The sequence below is a fragment of the Salmo salar genome, chromosome 26 (assembly GCF_965601325.2).
Source record: "Salmo salar chromosome 26, fSalSal1, whole genome shotgun sequence".
In the NCBI taxonomy this organism is placed as follows: domain Eukaryota; kingdom Metazoa; phylum Chordata; class Actinopteri; order Salmoniformes; family Salmonidae; genus Salmo; species Salmo salar.
In genome coordinates, this window is record NC_138316.1 from 38001808 (window position 1) to 38011679 (window position 9872).

The 9872-nt window shown below is 42.7% G+C and overlaps 1 protein-coding gene across 1 annotated transcript in view; it reads right to left on the reverse strand.

Annotated features, from left to right (window-relative positions):
- The window catches only part of LOC106594633 (major intrinsically disordered Notch2-binding receptor 1), a 50818-nt gene extending 41161 nt beyond the window's left edge, over positions 1-9657 (reverse strand). The window contains exons 1-3 of the mRNA XM_045708693.2: positions 9295-9657; positions 7678-8676; positions 4966-6447 (exon numbers count right to left, since the gene is read on the reverse strand). Of these exons, the coding sequence (XP_045564649.1) occupies positions 4966-6447; positions 7678-8529 (2334 nt within the window). The 5' untranslated portion in view covers positions 8530-8676; positions 9295-9657. The remainder of the gene's footprint in view (positions 1-4965; positions 6448-7677; positions 8677-9294) is intronic.
- Between the last annotated feature and the right edge of the window lie 215 nt (positions 9658-9872).

Genomic DNA, 9872 nt, shown 5'->3' on the forward strand with positions numbered 1-9872 from the left:
TGTGATGCCGGGCTATCTACTTAGAATATTGCAAAATGTGCTTTCACCGAAAAGCTATTTTAAAATCGGACATATCGAGTGCATAAAGGAGTTCTGTATCTACAATTCTTAAAATAATTGTTATGCTTTTTGTGAACGTTTATCGTGAGTAATTTAGTAAATGTTTAGTAAATTCACCGGAAGTTTGCTAGTTCTGAACGTCACATGCTAATGTCAAAAGCTGGTTTTTGATATAAATATGAACTTGATTGAACAAAACATGCATGTATTGTATAACATAATGTCCTAGGAGTGTCATCTGATGAAGATCATCAAAGGTTAGTGCTGCATTTAGCTGTGGTTTGGGTTTATGTGACATTATATGCTAGCTTGAAAAATGGGTGTCTGATTATTTCTGGCTGGGTACTCTGCTGACATAATCTAATGTTTTGCTTTCGTTGTAAAGCCTTTTTGAAATCGGACAGTGAGGTTAGATTAACAAGAGTCTTGTCTTTAAAATGGTGTAAAATAGTCATATGTTTGAGAAATTGAAGTAATAGCATTTCTAAGGTATTTGAATAACGCGCCACAGGATTCCACTGGCTGTTACGTAGGTGGGACGATTTCGTCCCGCCGACCCTAGAGAGGATAAACAACACATCCTAGATCTGAATGAAAGAAATAATCTTATTAAATACTTTTTTCTTTACATAGTTGAATGTGCTGACAACAAAATCACACGAAAATAATCAATGGAAATCCAATTTATCAACCCATGGAGGTCTGGATTTGGAGTCACACTCAAAATTAAAGTGGAAAACCACACTACAAGCTGATCCAACTTTGATGTAATGTCCTTAAAACAAGTCAAAATGAGGCTCAGTAGTGTGTGTGGCCTCCACGTGCCTGTATGACCTCCCTACAACGCCTGGGCATGCTCCTGATGAGGTGGCGGATGGTCTCCTGAGGGATCTCCTCCCAGACCTGGACTAAAGCATCCGCCAACTCCTGGACAGTCTGTGGTGCAACGTGGCGTTGGTGGATGGAGCGAGACATGATGTCCCAGATGTGCTCAATTGGATTCAGGTCTGGGGAACAGGCGGGCCAGTCCATAACATCAATGCCTTCCTCTTGCAGGAACTGCTGACACACTCCAGCCACATGAGGTCTAGCATTGTCTTGCATTAGGAGGAACCCAGGGCCAACCGCACCAGCATATGGTCTCACAAGGGGTCTGAGGATCTCATCTCGGTACCTAATGGCAGTCAGGCTACCTCTGGCGAGCACATGGAGGGCTGTGCGGCCCCCCAAAGAAATGCCACCCCACACCATGACTGACCCACCGCCAAACCGGTCATGCTGGAGGATGTTGCAGGCAGCAGAACGTTCTCCACGGCGTCTCCAGACTCTGTCACGTCTGTCACATGTGCTCAGTGTGAACCTGCTTTCATCTGTGAAGAGCACAGGGCGCCAGCGGCGAATTTGCCAATCTTGGTGTTCTCTGGCAAATGCCAAACGTCCTGCACGGTGTTGGGCTGTAAGCACAACCCCCACCTGTGGACGTCGGGCCCTCATACCACCCTCATGGAGTCTGTTTCTGACCGTTTGAGCAGACACATGCACATTTATGGCCTGCTGGAGGTCATTTTGCAGGGCTCTGGCAGTGCTTCTCCTGCTCCTCCTTGCACAAAGGCGGAGGTAGCGGTCCTGCTGCTGGGTTGTTGCCCTCCTACGGCCTCCTCCACGTCTCCTGATGTACTGGCCTGTCTCCTGGTAGCGCCTCCATGCTCTGGACACTACGCTGACAGACACAGCAAGTCTTCTTGTCACAGCTCGCATTGATGTGCCATCCTGGATGAGCTGCACTACCTGAGCCACTTGTGTTGGTTGTAGAATCCGTCTCATTCTACCACTAGAGTGAAAGCACCGCCAGCATTCAAAAGTGACCAAAACATCAGCCAGGAAGCATAGGAACTGAGAAGTGGTCTGTGGTCCCCACCTGCAGAACCACTCCTTTATTGGGGGTGTCTTGCTAATTGCCTATAATTTCCACCTGTTGTCTATTCGATTTGCACAACAGCATGTGACATTTATTGTCAATCAGTGTTGCTTCCTAAGTGGACAGTTTGATTTCACAGAAGTGTGATTGACTTGGAGTTACATTGTGTTGTTTAAGTGTTCCCTTTATTTTTTTGAGCAGTGTATAATTCTTTGAATAACAGTTTAATATTTTATCAACGTTTATGATGAGTATTTTTGTAAATTGTTGTGCTGATTCACCGACAGTTTTGGTGGAAAAATATTTTCTGAACATCACGCGCCAATGTAAAATGGGTTTTTTGGATATAAATATGAACTTTATCGAACAAAACATACATGTATTGTGTAACATTGAGTCCTAGGAGTGTCATCTGATGAAGATCGTCAAAGGTTAGTGCTTAATTTTAGCTGTATTTATGGTTTTTGTGACCCCTCTCCTGCTTGGAAAATGGCTGTGTGGTTTTTCTTGTGTTGGCACTGTCCTAACATAATCTAACTTTATGCTTTCGCCGTAAAGCCTTTTTGAAATCGGACAATGTGGTTGGATTAAGGTGAGGTTTATCTTTAAAATGGTGTAAAATAGTTGTATGTTTGAGAACTTTGAATTATGACATTTTGTTGTTTTGAATTTGGCGCTCTGATTTTTCACTGGCTGTTGAATAGTGTGAACCGTGGGTAGCGTCCCACGCAGCCCTGAGAAGTTAATTTTGAGTTGTGTATGTGTTCATCTCTGCGTCACGGTTTGTTGTTTTTTCATTCAGTGTATTTATGTATTGCATAGTTTCACAGTTTAATAAACAAAATGTGGAACGACACACACGCTGCACTTTGATCCTCTTCTCATTCCTACGACAACCGTGACAATCTGCATGAAAATCTATGGCAAGACTTGAAAATGTCTGTCTAGCAATGATCAACAACCAACTTGACAGTGCTTTAAATTTAAAATAAATTTAGCCTCTATGGGCTAGGTGGGACGCTAGCGTGCCACCCGTGGTGCACTCCATCAACAGCAGGTGCATTTCAAGAGCGGCAAATTTGAATCCAAATAAATGTCAAAATTCAAATTTTTCAAAAATACAACTATTTTACACCATTTGAAAGATAAACATCTCCTTAATCTAACCACGTTTTACGATTTCAAAAAGGTTTTACGGCGAAAGCATAAATTTAGAGTATGTTAGGACAGTACATTTACAAGAGTTGTGTGTAATGTTTTGTCAAGTCAAAGACAGGGTCACCAAAACCATAAAACCAGCTAAAATGATGCACTAACCTTTTACAATCTCCATCAGATGACACTCCTAGGACATTATGTTAGACAATGCATGCATTTTTAGTTCTATCAAGTTCATATTTATATCCAAAAACAGCGTTTTACTATGGCATTGATGTTGAGGAAATCGTTTCCCTCCAATAACCGGCAGTCAAGTCAGCGTCACAAATTAAATAATTAAAATTAGAAAACATTGGTAAAATATTATATTGTCATTTAAAGAATTATAGATTTACATCTCTTGAACGCAATCAACTTGCCAGATTTAAAAATAACCTTACTGGGAAATCACACTTTGCAATAATCTGAGCACTGCGTCCAGAAAAATACGCGTTGCGATACAGACTAGACGTCATGTTGGGGAGATCTAAAATCGAAAATACTATGTAAATAATCCATTACCTTTGATTCTCTTCATCAGATGTCACTTCCAGGTATCACAGGTCCATAACGAATGTAGTTTTGTTCAAAAAAGCTCATCATTTATGTCCAAAAATCTCCGTCTTGTTAGCACATGATCTAAGCCAGCCGGACTTCTCGTCATGAACGAGGGGAAAAAATATATTTCCGTTCGTTCAAACATGTCAAACGTTGTATAGCATAAATCATTAGGGCCTTTTTTAACCAGAACATGAATAATATTCAAGGTGGACGAATGCATACTCTTTTATAACGTATTGGAACGAGGGTACCCAACATGAACTCGCGCGCCAGGTGTCTAATGGGACATCATCGTTCCATGGCTCTTGTTCGGTCAGATCTCCCTCCAGAAGACTCAAAACACTTTGTAAAGGCTGGTGACATCTAGTGGAAGCAATAGGAAGTGCCAAAATATTCCTCAGCCCCTGTGTTTTTCAATGGGATAGGTTTAAAGTCAATACAACACATCAGGTATCCACTTCCTGTCAGAAAATGTCTCAGGGTTTTGCCTGCCAAATGAGTTCTGTTATACTCACAGACACCATTCAAACAGTTTTAGAAACTTTAGAGTGTTTTCTATCCATATATAATAAGTATATGCATATTCTAGTTACTGGGTAGGATTAGTAACCAGATTAAATCGGGTACATTTTTTTTATCCAGACGTGCAAATGCTGCCCCCTAGCCCTAACAGGTTAAACAATAATGGGCAAATATTGCACAATCCAGGTGCGCAAAGCTCTCAGAGACTTACCCCAAAAGACTCACTGACTGACTTTAATTGCTGCCAAAGGTGTTTATAACTTGTATTGACTCAGGGGGTGAACACCTATCTAATCAAGATATATTAGTTTACAAAAACAAACAAAAAATGATTGTAGATTGTTGATTTTTTTTTACAATTAAATCAATTTTATCCCCATTTTGAAACACAACAAAATGTGGAAAAATTCAAGGGGTGTGAATACTTTTCTTTGTCTGTTTTTGAACAACGAACAGTGCGGTCCAGCACTTACAAAGGACTTATATAAATGTATTCCATTGTTCTTACCTCATTGATTACTCTTGTCATGTTTCTGTAATGATAATAATACTACATAGGATTTTAATAGCGCTTTTCTCCCAAAGACGCTTTCTTGTGGTAGAAAATATGCTCTCATATTACATCAAAACAGCCCAAAAAATATAAAGAGAGTATCTAATGTTGGTGTAATGTGAAAAGTGTTATAAATGTAAACCATTTTTCTTACCTCTTTGGCTTTCCTGTGTCTGTCCTTGGTGTCCCTTTCTCGGTCTCGGTCTCTGTCTCTGTCCTTGTCTTTGCCCTCGTCCCCATGGTGCGAGGTATACGACACCGTCCTCCAGTCCCGTGGTGAGTTGGTGATGCTCGCCACCTTTGACTCCGTGGCGCTGTTCTCCTCATTGAGTGAGCGTGACGACCTCCGCGTGAACATACTTTTCTTAATTGCCTTGACCCTCAGACTCTCACTGTCTGAGCAGCCCCACTCCACTGATCCGTTGTCCACTTTGATGTTGTGGCCTGTCGTGTGGCACTGAAAGACATGGGGCGAGAGGTTGGGGTCAGGGTGAAGGTGATCTGGGGTGGAAGTGGTGGCTAAAGCGTTTTCGCCTGGTCTCCCGTTGGTTTCGGGTTCCTGAATCTTCTCGTCGAGTTTGGTGAGCTTGGAGAGCACCTGCGAGATCTCCCCTCGGACTCCGGACAGAGACTCCAGCTTCTTCTCGATCTCACCTATCCTCATTACAAGCTTGCAGACGCTCGATTTGAGCTCGTCGTCCGTGTTCTCTAGGGAGTGAAAGAGGCAGTCCAGCTTGGACTTGGCCAGTTTGACCGTGTTGCATTCGGGTGAGCTGTCACCGTCAGACTTCATGGTCACCTGAGAGAGAGATCCGATGCTGTTGTAGCACGATGATTGGATGACGCCCAGCGAGTCGCACACGCTCATGTCGTCAAGGAAGCGGAATATGTCACTGATGTCATCGCTGATGATCTCAGAGTCCTCTTCCGAGTGTTTGCACGAGTGCCTCTCTCTCTCGGCGTATTTTGCATGAGCAGCGGCATAGTCTTTTAGCTTCCTCTGTTCGGCCTGCTCCGTTTGTGTCCCTACGCTGGACGAGATGTCTATGTTACCTCCCTGAAAAGACGTACTGTTGATGCCTTTCTCTTTAAATCTTTTCCCAACCTCTCTTTTGTCGACACCCACCCCGGGACCGCACGCCATTGAAGACATATCCTTTGTTTTCAACCCGTTGGTTTTCTTTGCGAACCCTGAAGGGGAGGCCACCACTTTCTCTTTGGCGCACTGGAAGTGCTGCTCATTCTCTTTATTGACTACATTGTGGCGATGATTGTCTTTCAGCGGTTTCCCATTCAGAAATGACCTCTCGAAATCCGGTGGCCCTTCTTCAGCGTTGAGACTCAGGCTTTTCACGGGCCAAATTGGCTGCTTCCCCGGCCTAGCCGTACTCCTCCGTGTGTTCACGCACTCCGTCACTGTCGTTGGGCCGAAATACGTAGACGCTTGAAGGTCGTCCAGACTCTCGTGCTTCGCTCGCCGTTTCTCCTGAATGGGCGAGTTCATAGTAGGCTCAAAGTAGGGGTTACTGTAGGGCAGCTCGAAGCTGTGGTTGAAGAACGTGGCAGGTTTGTGGAGCTCTCTCCGGTGGTAGCCTCCAGTTGCCCTGATGTTTGGCTTGCACTCTGAGGTGATGACCTATAATGACAATGGGATAACACTTCATCAAGTTGCTCTTAAAGCTGTGTAGTGACACTGTAACAGTATTGTAATATTGTATTGTTTGGCTCTAAGTCACGCTGATAAGAGCATCTGTTAACTGACTAAAACCTAAATGTAATAGTTTCATAGAAATTTGGTAATTGTTTTGTAATTGTTTTGAGCATTTTTTGTCATTACAGAAGTGAAAAAAGAAATTGTTACAGACTCGTTCACTTTTACAACAATAACAACATGTTAATACACTGTTGTGTTAACACATCAGTCAAAACACCCTGCATTATCAAATCAAACAAAGAAAGAGTCAAACTAAGCATAAAGCTGCTGGATGTAACATTAGGCTCAGACCAAGCCTTTCTAGAAAGATATACGTTTTATAGATTGGTTATTCTCACTGAGAGCTATGTCCATTGAGACATTTCCATTCTATGTGACATAGGCTATACAGATGTAGGATCTTCAGCTGATCACTCTTTTGTTGATGAGACTTTTCCTGTGTCAGAGGAAATGCAGATGACCTTCATGATTGACATAAATTCATTAAAAACCTGCACTAACGGTTATATTAACAGTATTCCACTTTTCATGTACCCTCATTTTGACCAGCTTATAGCCTAACCACCATTCAAGCAACATTATGGACTAAACGTTGAAATCCTGTTGTTGCAGGATTATTTTGCTGCAACAATGCAGGTCAAATTAAGATCCTACATCTGTAGATCTATGGACCAGCTTCAGGAAGTGGGGGGGTACTGTTTTATCACTATTGTTTTCTCCTTTAGGTGTCTTGTGCTTTTCTTTGACATTTAGATGGTAAGATTAGCAAACAACGGCACAAATACTTACAGCTAGCACCATTTAGTAGGAAAGAAACAACTCAAAACATGGCACATTAAAGAAAGTAGCTGACCACATATAGCAGTGAAAATTAGACCGACAACAGTGATAATTGATAACAGATGGTTAACAGTGGAGGAGGCTGCAATGGAAATCAGTCTGACTTTATCTTCAATGTTTATTTTTTAATGAATTGTTGTTTCAGTGTAGTAATAGGACAACATTAAAACTCAAAGTTGTTGGGAGTACTTCCAAACAAATATGTCAGGATAATTATTGTTGCATAATGAATGATATGTAAAAAAAACTTTTTTTTAAAACGCTTAATAAAAATAAATAAATAATATATAATTAAAGACCAGGGGCACAGACCTGTGGGGAGAACGCTAGCAGGTTGTGAAAATCCTCCTTGAAGATGTTTCTCTTCTGGACACAGGAGTGGACAGAGAAGGGCTCCGTGTGGTTGATGTGTTGCAGGGACTCCTGGTCTGTGGTGGACTCACTGTCAATGTCTATGGGAAAGTAGGTGCTCTGCATCTCGCAGGGCGGCGAGGGAGGACTGCAGCTCGAGTACTGGGGCAGGTGCTGCAGCTTATCTAGCGATGCTGCTCGACATTTTAGATCCTTGTTGACGCCCAATAGGAAGTTAGGGTCAGAAGTCGGGATAAACTGCGGGCTGCAGTTGGATCTGCAGTTGGCGGAGTGGAGATGGGGGTGTGGGCAGGGGTGGGAGGAGTTGTTTTGGGACATGGGGCGATGGTGGGGGTGGTGACCCGCCCTGGAGGGTTGATCCATGAGGTCATAACCGCCGCCCCTCTCATAGTCCTGGTACTTATAAACATCAGTGTCGGACCTACATGACTCAAACGACTGGTTCTTGTGGAATTTGGGCCTCGGTGGTGCCATCGGGAGCTTATCTTTGGCGATCCCCCCGTTCATTTGGATTAGGTTAAACATAGTGACGATATCCGCTGCCACCATGAGTTTCTTAGACTGCTGGTCCTCAACAGTACATCTCATCTTGTCTTTGAAGAGAGTGGCAGGGAAGGCTGGGTCCAGGCAGGCTGTGTAGAACAGAAGGCTCCGTAGCTTGGCCAAGTGGACCAGGTCAAAGCGGGCACACAGGGACTTACAGAGGTCCTGGTAGGACACACTACTGTGTTTAGTGTCTAGTTCCTCCAGGATCCGGACAAGGAACAGGGAGTACTCTGGTAGGGGATCCATGGCATGTGGTGTGGGATGGAGCTAGATGTTGATATCCTCGTTATTCTCCTATTCTTTAAGTATACTGTACAGGGGATGCCATTGAAATGGAATGTCTCAAACACAAGGGAGACCTGCCCCCCTTATGAGAGAGATAGGAGGATGACCCTGAAGGAGAGCGAGAGAGAGAGAGAACACATCAGAGAGAGAGAGTGAGATATTGACTATTGGACAATCACATACCACAATCAAAACATAGCCAAACATTGCATAATCATGAATATAAGGTGTTACATCCCATGTTATTATCCCAAAGCAATAGTTATCCCTGTGCATGTGACTAATAAACTAATCTAATGATCACGTCTATTTGTGCTATTGTGAATAAGATAGAAATTAAATGTGGTAATAGTTTGGAGAAGGCTTCAGTCTAGATAGGGATCAGTAAAGATTGGTTTTCATATTAAACTAATTCTAAAATATATATTATCATGCAGCCGCTATTAAATGTATATACTTTTCAGGAATATTGATATTGATTATATTATATTGATTAGGCTACGTTTTTGTAATTGTATACCCACTAGATTCAGATCAAGAACTCTGAACAGTGTCGTTCCTCAAACGGAAATGGATATCCACACGGTCATAATTCAATTACATTTGCATAACCTCACATTCACCACTGAGTACTTCGAAACAGATAATTAAATCAATATTCGAGTTCTTCACTGGCGTGCGCGCGCTCATACAGTACATAACCAACAAAGGGACAAATAGACTCACCTAACGCACGATTCCATTTGCTCTCATCGGAGTGAGCATTCAAAATGTATAGATTCCTCAAAGTCACCAAAACAAGGCGGCAGCAATGCGAAGTTGACGCACAACATTCATTCGTCAATTGAAACATACACCATAATATGCATTCCAGTCGGACACCTAGTAAATAACCAGCCAAAAGATCCGATTCGATCCCCAGTCAGCCCCGTTCGGATAAATCCTTCGTTTATCATATTTTGTATTGTATTCCAATAATGAGACTGTGCCTTCACTCCGGGACCGGATTTGCGGTAGCTGTTGGAACCGAGCCGTCGGCGTTCTCACGCGCGAGCGTGTGGTGCTAAAAAGGCACCCAGTCGGCTTTGTTTCCACCTAGAATGACGTAATTACACCTTAGCACCAACTGCAAGTCAAGCACAGCGATGGAGACTATATATTCATATTGATTATTGTCCTGTACATTATAAAGCACATTGCGTGTTATAGGCTACTGCACAACATAGCTCATTCCTAAGGTGTTAGAGTTATGTGTATACATTCAATTTAAAAAAAATTGTCGCTTGTCATTGAGGAAGTGTATT